This window comes from Oncorhynchus kisutch, linkage group LG1 (assembly GCF_002021735.2).
Source record: "Oncorhynchus kisutch isolate 150728-3 linkage group LG1, Okis_V2, whole genome shotgun sequence".
Lineage (NCBI taxonomy): Eukaryota > Metazoa > Chordata > Actinopteri > Salmoniformes > Salmonidae > Oncorhynchus > Oncorhynchus kisutch.
This window is the reverse complement of record NC_034174.2, coordinates 3762699-3788534: the sequence shown is the minus strand read 5'-3', so window position 1 is coordinate 3788534 and position 25836 is coordinate 3762699. Positions and strand designations below refer to the sequence as shown.

The window sequence follows — 25836 nt, the reverse complement described above, 5'->3', positions numbered from 1 at the left end:
TACCCCCTGTATATAGCCTCCACATTGACTCTGTACCAGTACCCCCTGTATAAAGCCTCCACATTGACTCTGTACCGGTACCCCCTGTATATAGCCTCCACATTGACTCTGTACCGGTACACCTGTATATAGCCTCCACATTGACTCTGTACCGGTACACCTGTATATAGCCTCCACATTGACTCTGTACCGGTACCCCCTGTATATAGCCTCCACATTGACTCTGTACCGGTACCCCCTGTATATAGTCTCCACATTGACTCTGTACCGGTACCCCCTGTATATAGCCTCCACATTGACTCTGTACCGGTACCCCCTGTATATAGCCTCCACATTGACTCTGTACCGGTAACCCCCTGTATATAGCCTCCACATTGACTCTGTACCGGTACCCCCTGTATATAGTCTCCACATTGACACTGTACTGGTACCCCCTGTATATAGCCTCCACATTGACTCTGTACCAGTACCCCTGTATATAGCCTCCACATTGACTCTGTACCGGTACCCCCTGTATATAGCCTCCACATTGACTCTGTACCGTAATACCCTGTATATAGCCTCCACATTGACTCTGTACCGTAATACCCTGTATATAGCCTCCACATTGACTCTGTACCGTAATACCCTGTATATAGCCTCCACATTGACTCTGTACCGTAATACCCTGTATATAGCCTCCACATTGACTCTGTACCGTAATACCCTGTATATAGCCTCCACATTGACTCTGTACCGTAATACCCTGTATATAGCCTCCACATTGACTCTGTACCGGTACCCCCTGTATATAGCCTCCACATTGACTCTGTACCAGTACCCCTGTATATAGCCTCCACATTGACTCTGTACCAGTACCCCCTGTATATAGCCTCTACATTGACTCTGTACCGGTACCCCTGTATATAGCCTCCACATTGACTCTGTACCGGTACCCCCTGTATATAGCCTCCACATTGACTCTGTACTAGTACCCCCTGTATATAGCCTCCACATTGACTCTGTACCAGTACCCCCTGTATAAAGCCTCCACATTGACTCTGTACCGGTACCCCCTGTATATAGCCTCCACATTGACTCTGTACCGGTACACCTGTATATAGCCTCCACATTGACTCTGTACCGGTACACCCTGTATATAGCCTCGACATTGACTCTGTACCGGTACCCCCTGTATATAGCCTCCACATTGACTCTGTACCGGTACCCCCTGTATATAGCCTCCACATTGACTCTGTACCAGTACCCCCTGTATAAAGCCTCCACATTGACTCTGTACCGGTACCCCCTGTATATAGCCTCCACATTGACTCTGTACCGGTACACCTGTATATAGCCTCCACATTGACTCTGTACCGGTACACCTGTATATAGCCTCGGTATTGTTATTTACTGCTGCTCTTTAATTATTTGTTTATTCCTATCTCTTTTTTATTTTTTTATTTTTTTTAGGTATTTTCTTAAAACTGCATTGTTGATTAAGGGCTTGTAAGTCAGCTTTTCACTGTAAAGTCTACCTACACCTATTGTATTCGCACATTTGACAAATAAAAATGATTTGAGTGGGGAAAGGAGGTAGTTAAGAGCAGTCAGTCAGCCACATCATCACGTCTCCATGCCCTTAGTACAGCAGACCTACAGAGAGAGAAAATGAATGATAGAGTATGTATTTAAGTGTTTTCCCAGCACAGAGGCAGTGTGCTCCAGCAGGGTGGGGAGTCCGGCCCCAGGCGAAATGAGTACTGGGGAGTTACCCCCGCTACCGTGGCCGTAGGGAGGAGGGGATGGGGCAGGAAAGTCTGGAGAAGGACGACGGTTAATTCAGAAGGTCTCGACTCACTTCATGGCTAGATATCCTCTCTCAGTGGCAAAGTATAATTACTTTAGATCTGAGTGTGGACTGATTGAGGACACTAGAGTTAGTCTATAGATTGATCAGGGTTGTGGGTTGTGACTGTGGACTGATTGAGGTTAGATTGATAGATATGGGTTGTCAATGTGAAGATGATAAGAAACAGGCTGATCCAAGGCTGAGATATCTGACAGAGGTCTAGGAGAGGAGAAACAGGCTGAGAGATCTGACAGGGGTCTAGGAGAGGAGAAACTGTCAGAGGTCTAGGAGAGGAGAAACTATCAGAGGTCTGGGAGAGGAGAAACTGTCAGAGGTCTGGGAGAGGAGAAACTATCAGAGGTCTAGGAGAGGAGAAACTATCAGAGGTCTGGGAGAGGAGAAACTGTCAGAGGTCTGACAGAGGTCTAGGAGAGGAGAAACTGTCTAAGGTCTGGGAGAGGAGAAACTATCAGGGGTCTAGGAGAGGAGAAACTATCAGAGGTCTGGGAGAGGAGAAACTATCAGAGGTCAGACAGAGGTCTGGGAGAGGAGAAACTGTCAGAGGTCTGGGAGAGGAGAAACTGTCAGAGGTCTGGGAGAGGAGAAACTATCAGAGGTCTGGGAGAAACTGTCTGAGGTCTGACAGGGGTCTGGGAGAGGTCTGGGAGAGGAGAAACTGTCTGAGGTCTGACAGGGGTCTAGGAGAGGAGAAACTGTCAGAGGTCTGGGAGAGGAGAAACTGTCAGAGGTCTGGGAGAGGAGAAACTATCAGAGGTCTAGGAGAGGAGAAACTATCAGGGGGTTGGGAGAGGAGAAACTGTCAGAGGTCTGGGAGAAACTGTCAGAGGTCTGACAGAGGTCAGACAGAGGTCTGGGAGAGGAGAAACTATCAGAGGTCTGGGAGAGGAGAAACTATCAGAGAAGTCTGACAGATGTCTGGGAGAGGAGAAACTGTCTGAGGTCTGAGAGAAACTGTCAGAGGTCTGACAGAGGTCAGACAGAGGTCTGGGAGAGGAGAAACTATCAGAGGTCTGGGAGAGGAGAAACTATCAGAGAAGTCTGACAGATGTCTGGGAGAGGAGAACCTGGCTGAGGTCTGACAGAGGTCTGGGAGAGGAGAAACTGTCTGAGATGTCTGACAGAGGTCTGGGAGAGGAGAACCTGGCTGAGGTCTGGGAGAGGAGAACCTGGCTGAGGTCTGACAGAGGTCTAGGAGAGGAGAAACTGGCTGAGGTCTGACAGAGGTCTGACAGAGGTCTAGGAGAGGAGAACCTGCAGCATGATGAGCCTAAAGGGCCCCCCAGGCTTGAAGAGGCGGCAGCGGGCGGAATTCTATTCAAGCGGAGCGATCGGCGGGGCTCATGTATGCCGCCGAAAAAAGCCGCTCAGACAAAATATGAATCTGCTCTATTTTGGCTTACTCTGTTCCGCTCCTCGGGGGTGGGCTGCTTCCTGTCTGGAAAGCCCTTAACACTCAAAAGTTATTCTGTTCTGAGCCACTGAGGCTGGAGTTTGAGACCCAGCTGGAAGCCAGACCAGGCAGGAAAGAGAACACACACACACGTACCTGTGTGAGCATGGCAGGCTGCAGCTGCAGTGGTTGTGTTGATTGGTTCTGGTTCACTATGGGGACTGAACTATCCATCCTCACTGGGAAACTACAGCTCTTATTGGACGACTGGAGCCCTGCAGACAGAGGAACAGCCAATCAGTAACCACCAACACAATAGAGGCTGACACGGGAACAGGACTCCTGTGGGTCTTGCGGGATTCTGGCAGGAATGGGACTGAAGTTCTAGAATCAAGCTAGGGACCGGACAGAATGGGCCTGAAGTTCTAGAATCAAGCTATGGACTGGACAGAATGGGATGAAGTTCTAGAATCAAGCTATGGACTGGACAGAATGGTCCTGAAGTTCTAGAATCAAGCTATGGACTGGACAGAATGGGTCTGAAGTTCTAGAATCAAGCTAGGGACTGGACAGAATGGGCCTGAAGTTCTAGAATCAAGCTAGGGACTGGACAGAATGGGACTGAAGTTCTAGAATCAAGCTAGGGACTGGACAGAATGGGCCTGAAGTTCTAGAATCAAGCTATGGACTGGACAGAATGGGCCTGAAGTTCTAGAATCAAGCTAGGGACTGGACAGAATGGGGTGCAGTCCAGGAATAGTTATAAACTGGGGTGGGGGAGGGGGATAAACTATATATATACAGCAGTATGTGGACACCCCTTCAAATGAGTGGATTCGGCTATTTCAGTCACACTTGTTGCTGACAGGTGTATAAAATCAAGCACACAGCCATGCAATCTCCATAGACAAATATTGTACTGAAGAGCTCAGTGACTTTCAACGTGGCACCGTCATAGGATGCCACCTTTCCAACTATAACTATAACAAGAAACTGTCTGTAGATCTCTGAGAAAGAATTAGAGACATAGCCGGTATTTGGGGATAAAACAATTATCTAGAGTGCTAAACGTTTCCAAGAGCCCAGTGGTCTCCATTATTGTGAAATGGAAAAAATATGGAACTACCCAGACTGTCTAGCCATCTGACCAAACTGAGCATCCAGGCATGAAGGACCTTGGTCAGGGAGGTGACCAAGAAACCAATGAACACATCGACAGAACTACAGAGTTCCTTGGCTGAGATGGGAGAACCTGGCAGAAGGACAACAGTCTTTACAGCACTTCACCAATCTGGGCTTTATGGGATTGTCCAGACAGAAGACACTCCTGAGAAGAAGGCACATGACAGCACGACTAGAGTTTGCAAAAAAGGCACCTGAAAGACAGAGCATAAGGCAAAAGATTCTGTGGTCTGATGAGATACAACTCTTTGGCTTGAATGCGGAGCACTATGTCTGGTGAAAACCAGGCACAGCTCATTAAATACAGTCCTTGATGAAAACCTGCTTCAGAGCGCAAACGAACTTAGACTGGGGGCGAAGATTTACGTTTCGACAGGGACAATGACCCCAAGCATACAGCCAAAGCAACGCTGGACAGGCTTCAGAACAAAGATGTGAAAGTCCTTGAGTGGCCCAGCCAAAGCTTGAGAAAATCTCCAAGGAAGTGTGGGAGAAGATCCCCAAATCCAGATGTGCACAAGCTGATACAGACAAGCCCAAGATGACTCAACGTTTTAATCGCTGCCTAAGGAGCTTCTACAAACTATTGACTCAGGGTGTGATTGGCACAATTTTCTAAAAACAGGTTTTCACTTTGTCATTATGGGGCATTGTGGGGCATTAATGGGTGAGAGAGGGGCGGGGCGGGGCGGGGCGGGGCGGGACGGGGCGGAGGTCTTTTAAAAAAAATCAGGACAGGAAAGTTCTGGGGTTATATGAACCCCAGAACAGGGCATGAATTAATTTTCACTCCTGTTTCAACCTCGACAATAATGCTACTCCCTCCCCTCAAAAAAGTCATTCATTGGTAATTACTGTGTTGTTACATTGAACCATGCAATTTCTTAGCAACTAACATTTTCTGGTTTAAAACATTTTCTGTTGAAATTCCCTAATAAACCTGACTCTGGTTAACAGCGCTGGTCTAAAAAGGGACAATCTCCATTGAACATGCTTTTCTGTACAGTCACTAGGCTTAATCTGTGGCGGCAGGGTCAGCCTAGTGGTTAGAAAGGTTGCAAGTTCAAATCCCCGAGCTGACAAGGTACAAATCTGTCATTCTGCCCCTGAACAGGCAGTTAACCCACTGTTCCTAGGCCGTCATTGAAAATAAGAATTTGTTCTTAACTGACTTGCCTAGTTAAATAAAGGTAAAATAAATCAAATTGAAAAAATCTGTGTCTTGGAAACTGTTCCTAAAGTGCTTATACCCTGTTTGGTGTTTGGAAGGGCTCAGTCTGGCAGGCCGTTGGGTCGTGCCTGCAGGGGAACGCGCTGCTGGGCCAGACCAGGGATGTTAATGGTGGCCTGCTGGTAGAGGGTTGGCTGGTAGTTCAGGATAGGAACAGCTCCCCCTGCTGACGGCACCTGGTTGTACAGTCCAGCAGTTAGAATAGAGGTTTATAGTGATGAATACAATTCCGTTCTGTTTAAAGGGAAATTCCACCAACATTTAAATGTTGGGTATTCCGTGATTCCAACATATTGTTTTGTATAATTTTATGATGTCATGTCGTCTTTTGACAGTTTAGTGGTGAGCAAAATGGGAAACTCCTACTCCCATTACATAGATGAGCAGGAATCCTGAACATGACTCATCAAAAAATATGGAGTCATTTTCAGCAACCTATATAACAAGTTTGTAGTTCTCTGATCTCATTGTTTGGAACAGCGTCTGGAACTGGAAAATACATTTTCATACTCAATTAAACTTCCACTGTATGACGTCGTGAAAGTATACAGTAGTCTTAACTTGTGTGTGTGTGTGTGTGTATCTGGCTGAGCTGGTTGCTGAAGGTGACTGTGTGTGTGTGTGTGTGTGTGTGTGTGTGTGTGTCTGGCTGAGCTGGTTGCTGAAGGTGACTGTGTGTGTGTGTGTGTGTGTCTGGCTGAGCTGGTTGCTGAAGGTGACTGTGTGTGTGTGTACCTGGCTGAGCTGGTTGCTGAAGGTGACTGTGTGTGTGTGTACCTGGCTGAGCTGGTTGCTGAAGGTATAAGTGTGTGTGTGTCTGGCTGAGCTGGTTGCTGAAGGTAACAGTGTGTGTGTGTCTGGCTGAGCTGGTTGCTGAAGGTAACAGTGTGTGTGTGTCTGGCTGAGCTGGTTGCTGAAGGTAATAGTGTGTGTGTGTGTGTGTGGGTCTGAATGAGCTGGTTGCTGAAGGTGACTGTGAGGTTGCCGGTGGCAGCACTAGGAAGAGTGTGGGTGGAGAAGAGAGTTTTGTTGTCGAACGATGAGCTCCTACGTTTACAGAGCTCCATGTTCTGAAAGCAAGACTTCACACTGCAAAGGTGCGAGACAATCAAATAATTTAACCAATCAACCAATCAAATCATTGAACCAATCAACCAATCAAATCATTTAACCAATCAACCAATCAAACCATTTAACCAATCAACCAATCAAACCATTTAACCAATCAAATCATTTAACCAATTAACCAATCAAATCATTTAACCAATCAACCAATCAAATCATTTAACCAATCAACCAATCAAACCATTTAACCAATCAACCAATCAAATCATTTAGCCAATCAACCAATCAAACCATTTCACCAATCAACCAATCAAATCTCAAGTCAAATGTAATAACACCCCACCCTGAGACGCCCACAAGTACCTCCTTCCACACACAGTGACATGTGTACGTACTGGGAGCTGTGAGGGAAGTCCAGCAGGTGACTCATGGTGACGAAGGGGTGACCTAGCGTCTTAGTGGGCGTGATCCTCTTGTCAGCGTCCAATCGGAGCATTCGCTTCAGCAGGTCGATGAACTCCCTCCTATCAGCTTTCTCCGCCAGCATGTCCGTCCCCTCCAGGTGAGACGAGAGGTTGACCTGCATCAGGAGGTGGAAGGAACAAGTGATGCAACAGGATGGAAGTGGTGAGGTTGAATGAAGGGTGAAGCTACTCATATTCACAAGGCTCAATTTGTACCTTTGTTAAACTTTATTTAACCTTTACTAAACTTTGCAAGTCAGTTAAGAACAAATTCTTATTTACAATGACGGCCTACCAGGGAACAGTGGGTTAACTGCCTTTTTCAGGGGCAGAACAACAGATTTTTACCTTGTAACCACTAGGCTACCTGCCGCCTCTCCCCTCTAACCACTTGGCTACCTGCCGCCTCTCCCCTCTAACCACTTGGCTACCTGCCGCCTCTCCCCTCTAACCACTAGGCTACCTGCCGCCTCTCCCCTCTAACCACTAGGCTACCTGCCGCCTCTCCCCTCTAACCACTAGGCTACCTGCCGCCTCTCCCCTCTAACCACTAGGCTACCTGCCGCCTCTCCCCTCTAACCACTAGGCTACCTGCCGCCTCTCCCCTCTAACCACTAGGCTACCTGCCGCCTCTCCCCTCTAACCACTAGGCTACCTGCCGCCTCTCCCCTCTAACCACTAGGCTACCTGCCGCCTCTCCCCTCTAACCACTAGGCTACCTGCCGCCTCTCCCCTCTAACCACTAGGCTACCTGCCGCCTCTCCCCTCTAACCACTAGGCTACCTGCCGCCTCTCCCCTCTAACCACTAGGCTACCTGCCGCATCTCCCTTCTAACCACTAGGCTACCTGCCGCCTCTCCCCTCTAACCACTAGGCTACCTGCCGCCTCTCCCCTCTAACCAATAGGCTACCTGCCGCCTCTCCCCTCTAACCACTAGGCTACCTGCCGCCTTACTAGATTGTTGCAGCAGAGTAGTGAGGAGGGGTGTAATACCTTGATTCTCCAGAGGGGGTAGCTGGAGTCAGGTCCTCTCTTAAAGAAGCGGCTAGTCTTGGTGCCGGCACTCAGCAGGTACTCTGCAGGCAAGCCCTGCGTCTGGGAGATGTACCGGATCTAGTGGAGGAGGAAAGGAAGGAAGGAAGCAAGGAAGGAAGAAAGGAAGAAAGAAAGCAAGGAAGAAAGCAAGGAAGCAAGGAAGAAAGCAAGGAAGCAAGGAGGGAAGCAAGAAAGAAATAAAGAAAGGAAGAAATGAAGGAAGGAAGCAAGGAAGAAAGCAAGGAAGCAAGGAGGGAAGCAAGAAAGAAAGGAAGAAAGAAAGAAAGGAAGAAAGAAAGGAAGGAAGGAAGCAAGGAAGGAAGGAAGGAATTACACAATCGACTATCAACAGTTTGATATAGCTTGGTATATTACCATCATAACAGTTGAGGATAAAATAACAAGGTGTTTGTTTGTGTGTCTGTAGCAGTACTAACCTGGTCGTACTCTGATGCACCGGGAAAGAGGGGCCAGCCCAGGAACAGCTCAGCTATAACACAGCCCAGAGACCACATGTCTATAGCCTCACAGAACGGCAAGCCCAGGATTATCTCTGGAGCCCTGAGGAAGAAAACATAGAACTCATTATACCAAGACTGTAGTGGAATAACCACCTGGACTCACTATACCAAGACTGTAGTGGAATAACCACCTGGACTCATTATACCAAGACTGTAGTGGAATAACCACCTGGACTCACTATACCAAGACTGTAGTGGAATAACCACCTGGACTCATTATACCAAGACTGTAGTGGAATAACCACCTGGACTCACTATACCAAGACTGTAGTGGAATAACCACCTGGACTCACTATACCAAGACTGTTGTGGAATAACAACCTGGACTCATTATACCAAGACTGTAGTGGAATAACCACCTGGACTCACTATACCAAGACTGTTGTGGAATAACCACCTGGACTCATTATACCAAGACTGTTGTGGAATAACCACCTGGACTCATTATACCAAGACTGTTGTGGAATAACCACCTGGACTCACTATACCAAGACTATAGTGGAATAACCACCTGGACTCATTATACCAAGACTGTAGTGGAATAACCACCTGGACTCACTATACCAAGACTGTTGTGGAATAACCACATGGACTCATTATACCAAGACTGTTGTGGAATAACCACCTGGACTCACTATACCAAGACTGTAGTGGAATAACCACCTGGACTCACTATACCAAGACTGTAGTGGAATAACCACCTGGACTCACTATACCAAGACTGTAGTGGAATAACCACATGTACTCACTATACCAAGACTGTTGTGGAATAACCACATGGACTCACTATACTAAGACTGTAGTGGAATAACCACCTGGACTAACTATACCAAGACTGATGTGGAATAACCACCTGGACTCACTATACCAAGACTGTAGTGGAATAACCACCTGGACTCACTATACCAAGACTGTTGTGGAATAACCACCTGGACTCACTATACCAAGACTGTTGTGGAATAACCACCTGGACTCACTATACCAAGACTGTTGTGGAATAACCACCTGGACTCACTATACCAAGACTGTTGTGGAATAACCACATGGACTCACTATACCAAGACTGTAGTGGAATAACCACCTGGACTCACTATACCAAGACTGTAGTGGAATAACCACCTGGACTCACTATACCAAGACTGTTGTGGAATAACCACATGGACTCATTATACTAAGACTGTAGTGGAATAACCGCCCGGACTCACTATACCAAGACTGTTGTGGAATAACCACATGGACTCACTATACCAAGACTGGTGTGGAATAACCACATGGACTCATTATACCAAGACTGTAGTGGAATAACCACCTGGACTCACTATACCAAGACTGGTGTGGAATAACCACATGGACTCATTATACCAAGACTGTAGTGGAATAAACACCAGGATTTTTTGCAGTCTCAGATTCTCAAAAGGGGGTGGGATAATTTACTTTTTATATGTGATTCACCTGTATATACACCAATGTCAGTCAAAATGTCAGAGATACCTGTACCATAATGTCAGATATACCTGTACCATAATGTCAGATATACCTGTACCATAATGTCAGATATACCTGTACCATAATGTCAGATATACCTGTACCATAATGTCAGAGATACCTGTACCATAATGTCAGATATACCTGTACCATAACGTCAGATATACCTGTACCATAATGTCAGATATACCTGTACCATAATGTAGATATACCTGTACCATAATGTCAGATATACCTGTACCATAATGTCAGATATACCTGTACCATAATGTCAGATATACCTGTAATACCTGTACCATAATGGCAGATATACCTGTAATACCTGTACCATAATGTAGATATACCTGTACCATAATGTCAGATATACCTGTACCATAATGTCAGATATACCTGTACCATAATGGCAGATATACCTGTACCATAATGTCAGATATACCTGTACCATAATGTCAGAGATACCTGTACCATAATGTCAGATATACCTGTACCATAACGTCAGATATACCTGTACCATAATGTCAGATATACCTGTACCATAATGTAGATATACCTGTACCATAATGTCAGATATACCTGTACCATAATGTCAGATATACCTGTACCATAATGTCAGATATACCTGTAATACCTGTACCATAATGGCAGATATACCTGTAATACCTGTACCATAATGTAGATATACCTGTACCATAATGTCAGATATACCTGTACCATAATGTCAGATATACCTGTACCATAATGTCAGATATACCTGTAATACCTGTACCATAATGTCAGATATACCTGTACCATAATGTCAGATATACCTGTACCATAATGGCAGATATACCTGTAATACCTGTACCATAATGTAGATATACCTGTACCATAATGTCAGATATACCTGTACCATAATGGCAGATATACCTGTAATACCTGTACCATAATGGCAGATATACCTGTAATACCTGTACCATAATGTCAGATATACCTGTACCATAATGGCAGATATACCTGTACCATAATGTCAGATATACCTGTACCATAACGTCAGATATACCTGTACCATAATGTCAGATATACCTGTACCATAATGTCAGATATACCTGTACCATAATGTCAGATATACCTGTACCATAATGTCAGATATACCTGTACCATAATGTCAGATATACCTGTAATACCTGTACCATAATGTCAGATATACCTGTACCCTAATGTCAGATATACAGTGCATTGTTACGTTACAGCCTTATTCTAAAATGTATTAAATATAATATGCTCACCCATCTATACACAATACTCCATACATATAATATGCTCACCCATCTATACACAATACTCCATCAATATAATATGCTCACCCATCTATACACAATACTCCATCAATATAATATGCTCACCCATCTATACACAATACTCCATACATATAATATGCTCACCCATCTATACACAATACTCCATAAATATAATATGCTCACCCATCTATACACAATACTCCATAAATATAATATGCTCACCCATCTATACACAATACTCCATAAATATAATATGCTCACCCATCTATACACAATACTCCATAAATATAATATGCTCACCCATCTATACACAATACTCCATAAATATAATATGCTCACCCATCTATACACAATACTCCATAAATATAATATGCTCACCCATCTATACACAATACTCCATAAATATAATATGCTCACCCATCTATACACAATACTCCATAAATATAATATGCTCACCCATCTATACACAATACTCCATAAATATAATATGCTCACCCATCTATACACAATACTCCATAAATATAATATGCTCACCCATCTATACACAATACTCCATAAATATAATATGCTCACCCATCTATACACAATACTCCATAAATATAATATGCTCACCCATCTATACACAATACTCCATAAATATAATATGCTCACCCATCTATACACAATACTCCATAAATATAATATGCTCACCCATCTATACACAATACTCCATAAATATAATATGCTCACCCATCTATACACAATACTCCATAAATATAATATGCTCACCCATCTATACACAATACTCCATAAATATAATATGCTCACCCATCTATACACAATACTCCATAAATATAATATGCTCACCCATCTATACACAATACTCCATAAATATAATATGCTCACCCATCTATACACAATACTCCATAAATATAATATGCTCACCCATCTATACACAATACTCCATAAATATAATATGCTCACCCATCTATACACAATACTCCATAAATATAATATGCTCACCCATCTATACACAATACTCCATCAATATAATATGCTCACCCATCTATACACAATACTCCATCAATATAATATGCTCACCCATCTATACACAATACTCCATCAATATAATATGCTCACCCATCTATACACAATACTCCATCAATATAATATGCTCACCCATCTATACACAATACTCCATCAATATAATATGCTCACCCATCTATACACAATACTCCATAAATATAATATGCTCACCCATCTATACACAATACTCCATAACGACAAAGCAGAAAAGAAGTTTGGATTTTTTTTGCAAATGTATTAAACATTAACAGATGTAGTATCACATTTACATAAGTAAAAAAATAAATTACATGTTCATTCATTCATTCATTAAAATGAATGTAATATCACATTATACTGTATTATTGACTGTATGTTTGTTTTACTCCATGTGTAACTCGTTGTATCTGTCGAACTGCTTTGCTTTATCTTGGCCAGGTCACAATTGTAAATGAGAACTTGTTCTCAACTTGCCTACCTGGTTAAATAAAGGTGTTCTCAACTAGCCTACCTGGTTAAATAAAGGTAAAATAAATAAATAAATAGAAATTTACATTAGTATACAGACTCTTTACTCAGTACTTTGTTGAAGCAGCTTCGGCAGCGATTACAGCCTCGAGTCTTGTTGGGTTTGATCCCATCAATCTACACACAATATCTCATCTGGACAAAGAGTCTTGTTGGGTTTGATCCCATCAATCTACACACAATATCTCATCTGGACAAAGAGTCTTGTTGGGTTTGATCCCATCAATCTACACACAATATCTCATCTGGACAAAGAGTCTTGTTGGGTTTGATCCCATCAATCTACACACAATATCTCATCTGGACTAAGAGTCTTGTTGGGTTTGATCCCATCAATCTACACACAATATCTCATCTGGACAAAGAGTCTTGTTGGGTTTGACCCCATCAATCTACACACAATATCTCATCTGGACAAAGAGTCTTGTTGGGTTTGATCCCATCAATCTACACACAATATCTCATCTGGACAAAGAGTCTTGTTGGGTTTGATCCCATCAATCTACACACAATATCTCATCTGGACAAAGAGTCTTGTTGGGTTTGATCCCATCAATCTACACACAATATCTCATCTGGACAAAGAGTCTTGTTGGGTTTGATCCCATCAATCTACACACAATATCTCATCTGGACAAAGAGTCTTGTTGGGTTTGATCCCATCAATCTACACACAATATCTCATCTGGACAAAGAGTCTTGTTGGGTTTGATCCCATCAATCTACACACAATACCTCATCTGGACAAAGAGTCTTGTTGGGTTTGATCCCATCAATCTACACACAATATCTCATCTGGACAAAGAGTCTTGTTGGGTTTGATCCCATCAATCTACACACAATACCTCATCTGGACAAAGAGTCTTGTTGGGTTTGACCCCATCAATCTACACACAATACCTCATCTGGACAAAGAGTCTTGTTGGGTTTGATCCCATCAATCTACACACAATATCTCATCTGGACAAAGAGTCTTGTTGGGTTTGACCCCATCAATCTACACACAATATCTCATCTGGACAAAGAGTCTTGTTGGGTTTGATCCCATCAATCTACACACAATACCTCATCTGGACAAAGAGTCTTGTTGGGTTTGATCCCATCAATCTACACACAATATCTCATCTGGACAAAGAGTCTTGTTGGGTTTGATCCCATCAATCTACACACAATATCTCATCTGGACAAAGAGTCTTGTTGGGTTTGATCCCATCAATCTACACACAATACCTCATCTGGACAAAGAGTCTTGTTGGGTTTGATCCCATCAATCTACACACAATATCTCATCTGGACAAAGAGTCTTGTTGGGTTTGATCCCATCAATCTACACACAATATCTCATCTGGACAAAGAGTCTTGTTGGGTTTGATCCCATCAATCTACACACAATACCTCATCTGGACAAAGAGTATTGTTGGGTTTGATCCCATCAATCTACACACAATATCTCATCTGGACAAAGAGTCTTGTTGGGTTTGATCCCATCAATCTACACACAATACCTCATCTGGACAAAGAGTCTTGTTGGGTTTGATCCCATCAATCTACACACAATATCTCATCTGGACAAAGAGTCTTGTTGGGTTTGATCCCATCAATCTACACACAATATCTCATCTGGACAAAGAGTCTTGTTGGGTTTGATCCCATCAATCTACACACAATATCTCATCTGGACAAAGAGTCTTGTTGGGTTTGATCCCATCAATCTACACACAATACCTCATCTGGACAAAGAGTCTTGTTGGGTTTGATCCCATCAATCTACACACAATACCTCATCTGGACAAAGCGAAAACAGGTTTTTAGAAATGTTTGCATATTCATTCAAAAAATGTAAATAGAAAATATATACCTTATTTACATAAGTATTCAGACCCTTTGCTATGAGACTCGAAATTGAACTCAGGATTGTGTTGAAACACAGATCTGGGGAAGGGTATATTTCTGCAGCACTGAAGGTCCAAGAACACAGTGACCACCATCTGTCTTAAACGGGTTTAGAACCACCAAGACCTAGAGCTGAATGTACAGAGCAAAGTACAGAGAGATCCTTGATGAAAACCTGCTCCAGAGCGCTCAGGACCTCAGACTGGGGCGAAGGTTCACCTTCCAACAGGTCAAGGACCCTGAGCACACAGCCAAGACAACGCAGGAGTGGCTTTGGGACAAGTCTCTGAATGTCCTTGAGTGGCCCAGCCAGAGCCCGGACTTGAATCCGATCGAACATCTCTGGAGAGACCTGAAAATAGCTGTGCAGCGACGCTCCCCATCCAACCTGACAGAGCTTGAGAGGATCTGCAGAGAAGAATGAGAGAAACTCCCCAAATACAGGTGTGCCAAGCTTGTAGCGTCATACCTAAGAAGACTTGAGGCTGTAATCGCTGCCAAAGGTGCTTCAACAAAGTACAGAGTAAAGGGTCTGAAGACTCATGTAAATGTGATATATACAGTACCAGTCAAAAGTTTGGACACACAGTAGTTATATCAGATGGTGTGTATAGACCATATGGACAAGGACAAGTGTGTGAAGTGGAAGTGGAGTTAGAAGGCCAGTAGGAGGAACCCTGTCCTCAGGCCTAAAAAACATATCCCAATTCCCCAGGGCAATGATTGGGGACATATGCCAGCAGCATACCACCCTGCATACCATGGCACTTATCGTAAGAGTAGGGGTGTTAACCCCGGTGTCCTGGCTAAATTCCCAAGCTGACCCTCAAACCATCACGGTCACCTAATAATCCCCAGTTTACAATTGACTCATTCATCCCCCTCAACTCCCCTGTAACTATTCCCTAGGTCGTTGCTGCAAATGAGAACTTGTTCTCAGTCAATTTACCTGGTAAAATAACAGAAAACTATTTTGTTAAGATTGTTTTTCCACTTTGACAGAGTATTGTGTAGATTGTTAACATCAACAACAAACAAACAAATTAAATACAACTTTATAACAACAAAATGTAGAAAAAGTCCAGGCGTGTTTACACTTTCTGAAGGCACTGTAGACAGCTAGCTGAATCTGGTGTTAGGGCCGAATCTGGTGTTAGGGCTGAATCTGGTGTTAGGGCTGAATCTGGTGTTAGGGCCGAATCTGGTGTTAGGGCTGAATCTGGTGTTAGGGATGAATCTGGTGTTAGGGCCGAATCTGGTGTTAGGGCCGAATCTGGTGTTAGGGCCGAATCTGGTGTTAGGGCCGAATCTGGTGTTAGGGCCGAATCTGGTGTTAGGGCCGAATCCGGTGTTAGGGCTGAATCCGGTGTTAGGGCTGAATCCGGTGTTAGGGCTGAATCCGGTGTTAGGGCTGAATCCGGTGTTAGGGCTGAATCCGGTGTTAGGGCTGAATCCGGTGTTAGGGCTGAATCCGGTGTTAGGGCTGAATCCGGTGTTAGGGCCGAATCAGGTGAACAGGCCACCCCCCTGACCTGTTCTCTGTATTGTTGTTTTGATAACAGCTAGCTAGTGTCCTCAAGATACCGGCACCTATCAACATAGTAAACATGCTGCATATACCGTTAGGATAGCCATCTATGATAGCCACAACAAACAATAAGGATATTCTCCATCCAAAACAGCTGCTCATCCAGCTAGACCACCATTGCAATGTTTAGGCCAAGACAGTGAAACTTTCCAGAGGCAAATGTGAAACCAGCTTCTCTAACAAATCAAATAGTGTGATACTCTTTTAAGGGGGACATGATTTTGCGTTTTATATTTTTGGAAATTTAGCAGACACTCGCCTCCTATCCTGAGCGACTTATAGTTAAATCAACATTTCACATTCATATAAGAATGACATTATCTATTTGAATAGTAGTTAGCTTCTATTTCCATTCCTGCCTTACAATATAACTATAATAGTTGAAATGTAGATCAGAGCTAGTCAAGACGAGCCGGTCATTTATATCAACATAGACATCTTGCTAACAGGTTTAGCTAAATGAACTACTTATCCCATTACAAACCTACTGTAACTTAGTTAGCTTGCTTGCTAGCTAGAAACGTAAACCCTAGGAAAAACATCGTGTTTTAAAACAATCAACATACCTGATTTTTTATTCACAGTGTAATGTCCAAGATCAATATAGTAATGTGTTGAAATCCCACAGAGGAGAGTTGATGATCCATATTTAACGTTAATAAGTAGCTAGGCCTTCATTGTTGTCCAACAAAACAGACGTAAGCAAACACAAGCACACACACACACACACACACATTTACACTTAGGGAGCGGTTCCGGTCGGGAAACAGTCAACTCGGGTTGTAATAACAAAATTAAATCAAAAGTAGTTACATCATTTAAAAAAATATACAAATAAACGTATTTTTCTTTCAACAACAACTTCCTTCAAAAATAATTACATAATAAAAAAACATATTTTTCTTTCAATAAGAAACATTTCTCCAAAAGCTACGGGAACAAACTGCGTAGTTTATCAGCTGCTAACGTGATGTATCAGGCGTAGAAAGCGCTGTCATGGCTAGAAGGGATGAATATTTTGTGACCATGTATTTTTCCTAGCGGGTTAGGATAATACCGAGGTAAAGAGAGTTTCAGGTTTGATATTCAACGGATATTCGCCTGTAGTTTTCTTCACGTCCACCAACAGGGACCGTCAACAAAGTGCCACATCGAAATTTTTCACATTTCAATAGCTCTTTAACGATTACTCCTATAACTTTCAAAACTGGTTGTAGCTAACCCGATGGACACACATTGAACACACTTTTTTTTACACACTATTTTAAATGATTGATTTACATTTCTGAATTTCAATAGCTCTTTGGTCATATGACCTACTGACTTCAAACAAGGTTCAGAATGTACACTCAGTGGGCCTACACATTGCACACCCTTTAGTTTGTCCATTTTCATCTCACACATTTTTACATTAATTTATCAAACGTTCAAATTCCCATAGCTTCTTGGTCATGTGACCTACTCACTTCAAACAAGGTGCAGAATGTCGACTGACAACCCTTATATAATCAGTGGACTATAGTTATTCCATTGTACTGGATCTTTTATATATTAGCATTTTACATACATTCACAAGTGTAATCATTTTTTATGACATACTGTGAAAAACTCTTGGCGTTTGGCTCTGTCACTTTCAGACATGTGCAGTGCAGACTGAAAGGGGAAGGGTAGCTCTTGACTTGAACCACAGGGGTTCTCTGTAAGGAGAGAGTAATCCAAAAGGCACAGACACACCCCTTGACTTTCAATGGGCACCGTTGACCTGTACGTATTCTCTCCTGATTGGTCTCCGTGGTGCTTAGTCAATGGGAACTCCGTCTCTCCTGATTGGTCTCCTTGGTGCTTAGTCAATGGGAACTCCGTCTCTCCTGATTGGTCTCCTTGGTGCTTAGTCAATGGGAACTCCGTCTCTCCTGATTGGTCTCCTTGGTGCTTAGTCAATGGGAACTCCGTCTCTCCTGATTGGTCTCCGTGGTGCTTAGTCAATGGGAACTCCGTCTCTCCTGATTGGTCTCCGTGGTGCTTAGTCAATGGGAACTCCGTCTCTCCTGATTGGTCTCCTTGGTGCTTAGTCAATGGGAACTCCGTCTCTCCTGATTGGTCTCCTTGGTGCTTAGTCAATGGGAACTCCGTCTCTCCTGATTGGTCTCCGTGGTGCTTAGTCAATGGGAACTCCATTGCCGGCCCCATCATGAAGTTGTTACACAGTCTGGCAGCCTGACTAAAGTGCCAGAGGTATGAGGAGAGACATCCTCCTTTGGATTTTTAAATCTAAACCAGCCCCTTTTTTTTACTGGAGTACACTAAGTCAGTCAGACTTTCTTAACACACAGTAGCAGTTTACCACATAAGAAGTCAAGAAGATCAAAAAGTAGAGTGTTGTAAGGGTGTATTACGTCCTGTGCTGGCCCCATTGTCATATCCATTCTGGATTCTGAGTGGTAAAATCACATGTATCCTCTATGTATGTGGGAATGTCCGTTCTACATGTAGTGTTGGTACATGGAATATTCCTCAACTGCATATATCATAAATTGCTATTGCAAATAGAAGTATAATGTTCAACAACTGACATTTTCAGATAATATTTTGACAATTCATTCTCTATTGTCATAGATTTGATGGGCACTGTGATAGACAAATTTGTATGTTTAAGATAATGACTAAAGTATTCCACCCTGAAACCATACACAGTGGGGAGAACAAGTATTTGATACACTGACGATTTTGCAGGTTTTCCTACATACAAAGCATGTAGAGGTCTGTAATTTGTATCACAGGTACACTTCAACTGTGAGAGACAGAATCTAAAACAAAAATACAGAAAATCCCATTCTATGATTTTTAAGTACTTCATTTGCATTTTATTGCATGACATAAGTATTTGATACATCAGAAAAGCAGAACTTAATATTTGGTACAGAAACCTTTGTTTGCAATTACAGAGATCATACGTTTCCTGTAGTTCTTGACCAGGTTTGCACACACTGCAGCAGGGATTGTGGCCCACTCCTCCATACAGACCTTCTCCAGATCCTTCAGGTTTTGGGGCTGTCGCTAGACAAGCGCTCTACATGTATTCACTCTGTGATAGGGATCCTATTTGCTACTCTTATTATTCTCCTGTAAATGGTTCAGTGCCTATAATTTAGGCTGTGTGTAGAACAGGGCATACAGGAAATTACTTCTACTAGATTATAGTGATAAGAAAATCAGCATACAGTTTTGGCCTGTGTATTTATTTGCCTATAAACTAATCAGAATTCCTTTATGTTTACATAAATAAAAGAGAATACTACAAAACGAGAAGATCCTGCCATGGAAAAGATGACTGGGTGGACATAAATTTAGCCCAAACAAACTACCTCTTTCCCTACTGTATTTATTTATTTTGCTTCTTTGCACCTCATTATTTCTATCTCTACTTGCTATATTGTATTTACTTCGCCACCATGGCCTTTTTTTGCCTTTACCTCCCTTATCTCACCTCACTTGCTCACAATGTATATAGACTTATTTTTATACTGTATTATTGACTGTATGTTTGTTTTACTCCATGTGTAACTCTGTGTTGTTGTATGTGTCGAACTGCTTTGCTTTATCTTGGCCAGGTCACAGTTGTAAATGAGAACTTGTTCTCAACTGGCATCCCTGGTTAAATAAAGGTGAAAGAAAGAAAGAAAGAAAGTGGAAAAGGAGGGGAAATAACTCCCACCATGCAGCAGGACACTTTCAGCTGTGGGGTCTTTGTAATGTTGGTTTGATGAGTGGTTACCTGTTGAGTGAGAGTTGAGAGTTACCTGTTATGGGACAATTAGGTCAAAAACTCTATTTTATTTTTTGGTGTAAATGGCCAAGGAAGATGCACAAAACATCCTCAACATCCCCTCCCAAATTGATATGGAACCTTCAAAAACACATGGAGCAACTGCGAAAAGAAATGGCTGAGGATATACTAACAATGTCTGGTATGTAATGACATTTAATTCAAAGAAAATGTAAATTCTTTATTTTGATCTAGTTGTGTGGGATGTTCAGTTCATGCCTATGATTCCAGAGTTCAGCAAACCCAACAACTGCTTCATGTGTGCCACTGATAAAGAACACAGATGTGACCCAAAGACTGTCTGTGTTAGTAACTTTATGTAACATGTTTATAATCTTTTTTCAGACAATTTATTATATAACACAATGGATGGCTAATTCGTCATACGTTGATATTTGATAATATTTGAACGTTTAAAAAATGTATGTAAAATAGAGTGAGATGAAAATGGACAAACTCAAGGGTGTGCAATGTGTATGCCCACTGAGAGAACATTCTGAACCTTGATTGAAGTCAGGTCACATGACCAAAGAGCTATTGAATTAGAATGTTTGAACAATTCTTGTAAAAAAACGTGTGAGATGAATATGAACAAAATAGAAGGGTAGTCAGTGGACATTCGGAACCTTGTTAGAGTCAACTAGGTGACATGACCAAGAAACTATTGAAATTCAAACGTTAAAAAGTTTGTGCTTTGTTTACGCTCCCTAACTAATTCAACGAGGAATACAAAATTCTGCTCACATTTCCACATGTTTATTAGCTTTGAAAGCAAATTAATGTCCAAATCATGAAAATAAGACCTGTGTAATGTTGTGCGCAAAATTTCCAACATCATGACACTTATTTGGAGTTCTGTGGCTCAAGTGTTTTGAAAACTATTGAGGTTTGAACAGGCGAATATCCTTTGAATATCCAACTTGAATCTTAAGTTATTTTGTATTTTTTTTAATTACCCTTAGATAGGATAATTAGGTTACGGCTAGGAAAATGGTTAATGACTTGGCTAGGGTTAGCTAAAGTGCCCACACAAAAAGAGTGTGAGCGGAGGTCCTACTTCCGTTTTTCAGAGGTAACGGACGTTAGGTTGAAAACACAGACAGAACAATGAGATGTAGTTACAAGTCTTTGTTGTATCCCTGAAAACCGATGTTTTCTGGTGACGCCGCATAGGCAAATAATACCTATTATATTGACAAGAACCGCTCTAATAAGGAACCAGTCGGACCATTCTGGCCAATGAGAGGGCAGATAGTGTGTGAACAAGAGGCACAACTAAAATCGTTTTACTCAAAGTTGCCGGAATGCCACGTGCATGCACTTTCGTCAACACATTTGTAACAGCCTAAACATTATGAAACAGCTATTCGATCAAATAAGCCTCAAATTATTCGACACTCTCTCATAGACCTCCGTACAAAAATAAGGTTTTGGGTTGAGTAAATCCTTTCCCTTCGCCTCTTCCTCTCTGGCAAAATCAGCTGCTAAACTGAATTTACTGTAAGGTAAATATAGGAAGAGCTCGTGCACCAATGGGTGGATTGGATTATGCTAAACCGCGGGTCACTGGTCTATGGCCCGTGATGTGAAATGGTTGAAAGTGGTAAGGGAAGAGGGCACTTATCAACAGTAATCTGCAATGCCAGGTCATGTTGTAATTTGTTAACAACTGTAGTGTAAAGTACTTGAACTGTGCCACTGTCTCTTATCTAGAAGAGATAACGCTTCCATTGAACTGATTCTGTACATAAACACTACAATAACCAGGCACGTACACAGAGGGGGTTCTACAAGTACACAGAGAGGATCTACAAGTCCACAGAGAGGGTTCTACAAGTCCACAGAGAGGGTTCTACAAGTCCACAGAGAGGGTTCTATTAAAGCGTTTCCACAAGGATCCTTGCCCACGTTCATGCCGATGCTTCCCAAAGTTGGCTGGATGTCCTTTGGCTGGACCATTCATGATACACACGGGAAACTGTTGAGCCTGAAAAATCCGGTGGCATTGCAGTTTTTTACACAAACCGGTGTGCCTGGCACCTACTACCATATCCCTTTCAAAGGCACTTCAATCTTTGGTCTTCTGAATGGCACAGGTATACAATCCACATCTCCAGTGTCTCAAGGCTTAAAAATCCTTCTTTAAAAATTATTAACAAGAGAATCACTGACATGATGTCAGCTGGTCCTTTTGTGGCAGGGCTGAAATGCGGGGGAAATGTTATTTTGGGGGATTCAATTCATTTGCATGGCAAATAGGGACTTTGCAATTAACTGCAATTCATCTGATCACTCTTCATAACATTCTGGAGTATATGCAAATTGCCCTCATTTCAACTGATGCAGCAGACTGTGAAAATTTATATTTGTGTCATTCTCAAAACTTTTGGCCACGACTGTAGGTAGAGAGGATCGCCACAACTGTTATTTTGGTTATTTTGCTACCATCTTGCTGGCTACTCTACTACCATCTTGCTGGCTACTCTGCTACCATCTTGCTGGCTACTCTGCTAGCATATATTAGCAATTTTGGATTTAAAAAAAATCTGTTTACTATGGGCACGCACTTCCTCCAAAGGGGGCAGTATTCAGCCCTATCCTCAAGAGGTTTTAATCCGTTTCCTCCCCTTCATCAACACTGATTGAAGTGGTTTTAACAAGTGACATCAATAAGGGATCATAGCTTTCACCTGGATTCACCTGGTCAGTAAATGTCATGGAAAGAGCAGGTGTTTTTAATGTTTTGTACACTCAGTGTACGTGCCCTTTGTAGACATGAGCACCTGCCCTGAAAATGTCATTAAACTGCCCTGGCAATTCTCCTGAAGTGTCCTACTATGCTATAGAAGTGACCTAGTAGTGTTGAACTCGTTCCATGGAACTTTCCTGCCTCACCTGAGAGTAGAGGAGGTGAGAGACCGCCCATTCTGGGAAAATAACACAATTTGTTCTCCTCCCCCAAAGCTTAAAATAGGAGCACACACACTCTTCTCTCTCACACACAAAGTTTTGTCGTAGGATAGTTGGTCGCTGTGCTGAAAATCTTCCAGAAACTGTAAGTAAAATATTGTCTCTCATTGATAATGATAAAAGTGAAAAGGTTTGTCTATATCTGATAACTATGGATGTTATAAATGTGTGTGATATTTTTCTAGATATTTTTTTATTCATGGCTTATCAGAAAAACCTGACAGCCTGTTGATTTAAGATACGTTATCACATTAGATATGTTTACATAGTGTCAGTGATGAAGTCACTGAGTCTAATGTAATTTAACATCTTAATGTCTTTTGCAGGTTCCTGACCTACAGTCCTAAGCACAGATCTAGGATCAGATCATCCTCATCAAATCCAAACCAGGACCTTATTAAACCACAAGGGGAAACCTGACCTCAGACCAGCGTTAAAACCTCACATCTTCCTGCCCAGACACTGACACTCCGTCCAGAATTCCTCTGCGCTCCAGCCGTCCATCCATCCATCCAGCTGTCCATCCATCCATCCACACCCCAGCCATCCATCCATCCAGCTGTCCATCCATCCATCCACACCCCAGCCAGCCAGCCATGGGTCTGATGAGCGAGGACATGGAGTGCTGTGTCTGCCTCCAGCCCTACTCTCGCAAGGAGAAGATTCCTCGGATGCTCCACTGTAAGCACACATTCTGTGGGCTGTGCTTGCAGGCGATGTCCAGGCTCCAGAGCGGCCTACTGACAGTCTGCTGCCCCCTGTGCCGTTGGATCACCTGCACCGAGCCCAGCCTCACCCTGCCGGGGTCGCTGTGGGTTAACACTGAGATCTGGGACCAGATACTAGACAGAAAACAGGAAGAGGAGGAGGAGGAGGAAGAGGAGGAAGAGTGGAAGGGAGCTAACAGACAGACACAGACCACTACACAGTACAAATGGTGAGTACCCCAGGCAAAGGTGGATGGATTGATAGACTGATTTAGAAACCTGGAGAAACCTTCCTCTGTTCTCTGATCTTCCTAATATTTAGTTCTGTATTTTTTGGTCTCTCTTTCTGCTATCTCTCTCTCTCTCTCTCTCTCTCTCTCTCTCTCTATCTCGTTTATTTCCCCCTCCTCTCCTGTCCTCTAGTTCTACATCAAGGCATTGTGGCCTGAGGCTCAAACTACAGAATTTCCTGAGGAGGATGAAGCACAATGTACTGTAAACCGAAAAGACGAAGAGCAGAGAAAGAAGACTGGATTTTCCCATTTCAGAGTAGGAGATACTTATTGAGTAATGAAGCTAATTCATAAAACAGGACCGACTGGTGATTTTCCATAATGAAGCAAGATTGAACCAATTATTCATATGCTTTGTGTTTGATTGACTTTGGGTGTAATGTTCTCAGTCAACTTACCTGGTAAAATAAGGGTTCAATTATAATATTAATAATATAGGATGGATAGGTGGAGGAAATAAAAAATAAGATATTAAATGGATTGAGGAAGAAAGAAAGATAAAGGAAGTTATGAATAGATGGAGAGACAGACAGACAGACAGACAGACAGACAGACAGACAGACAGACAGACAGACAGACAGACAGACAGACAGACAGACAGACAGACAGACAGACAGACAGACAGACAGACAGACAGACAGACAGACAGACAGACAGACAGACAGACAGACAGACAGACAGACAGACAGACAGACAGACAGACAGACAGACAGACAGACAGACAGACAGATAGATAGATAGATAGATAGATAGACAGACAGACAGAGGGGTGAAGGTTAGAGACTGTGTGCTGTACAATGTGTGCTGTGTACAATACAATATACTGTGATCAATGTTTATAATAATGTTTAATGATTTGATAAAAGGTGTATTACTGCGTGAAGGAAGTGGAGGTTCAGTATTTATTATGACATCATTTTAGAACAGCTTTAATGTTGCAGATTGTTTCTTTTATCAATGTAATTGTCTGCATCATTTCCAGTCCCACAAACCAGGGATGTTGGATTTGTTGATCCTCATTGTACATGTTTAATTCATCTGTTCTGTTTGAAGAGCAGGTTTTTTATACTGGAATTATATTTATTGGTTAATAAATACATCCACTTTAAAATAACCCTGTCTTAGAGCTGTGAAATTTCTAATTATTATCATTACATTAGGAAAGTAACTGTCTGATATCCAACTATTTATGGATCCCAAATAGAGTTGGGGGTGTTAATACACTTCACATTCTACACTACTATTTCCTAAAACACAAAACAAACCCTAAACATTCCACTGTCCTTGGTTTTGGTGTGTGCAGTACATGACTGAAATCACTCTCTGACTAATCATGTCTCAGAGAGCCCTGTATGCATTCTTGCATATGAGATTCCATAAAAACACATCACTTTGATGAAGCAATAACCGGAATTGACTTTTTCGGAGCAGGTTAGGAGAATTTATGCAGCATGTTGGGGAATGATTCTGTGATTAATTTCCTG

General features: G+C 42.5%; 2 protein-coding genes across 7 annotated transcripts in view; one reads left to right on the top strand and one right to left on the bottom strand.

The window, feature by feature from the left end:
* The window catches only part of LOC109884283 (homeodomain-interacting protein kinase 1-like), a 36436-nt gene extending 19119 nt beyond the window's left edge, over positions 1-17317 (bottom strand). Inside the window, exons 1-6 of one of the 6 annotated variants that reach the window (XR_004203578.1) lie at positions 17123-17298; positions 8658-8781; positions 8179-8298; positions 7116-7300; positions 5675-5831; positions 3399-3517 (exon numbers count right to left, since the gene is read on the bottom strand). Coding sequence is in view for 4 of the 6 variants with exons in the window: in XM_020476269.2 (XP_020331858.2) it covers positions 3399-3476 (78 nt within the window). In the remaining 2 variants the exon portion in view is untranslated. Of the gene's footprint in view, positions 1-3398; positions 3518-5674; positions 5832-7115; positions 7301-8178; positions 8299-8657; positions 8782-17122 lie in introns of those variants that run through there. The other 5 variants (XM_020476269.2, XM_031794485.1, XR_004203801.1 and 2 more) reach the window with 5 other exon arrangements.
* A 6059-nt stretch (positions 17318-23376) lies between these two features.
* On the top strand, positions 23377-25466 carry LOC116375945 (E3 ubiquitin-protein ligase RNF186-like). The gene is made up of 3 exons (XM_031834962.1): positions 23377-23437; positions 23679-24289; positions 24483-25466. Exons 2-3 carry the CDS (start codon positions 23949-23951, stop codon positions 24556-24558), a joined length of 417 nt encoding a protein of 138 aa, XP_031690822.1. The 5' UTR covers positions 23377-23437; positions 23679-23948; the 3' UTR covers positions 24559-25466.
* The last annotated feature ends 370 nt before the right edge of the window (positions 25467-25836 follow it).

Bases quoted from the DNA above. Each gene is read 5' to 3' on its own strand.
- LOC116375945 (XM_031834962.1), top strand. From the start codon at position 23,949: ATGGGTCTGATGAGCGAGGACATGGAGTGCTGTGTCTGCCTCCAGCCC. The intron at 24,290-24,482 runs GTGAGTACCCCA...CCTGTCCTCTAG, and splicing joins ACCACTACACAGTACAAATG to TTCTACATCAAGGCATTGTG.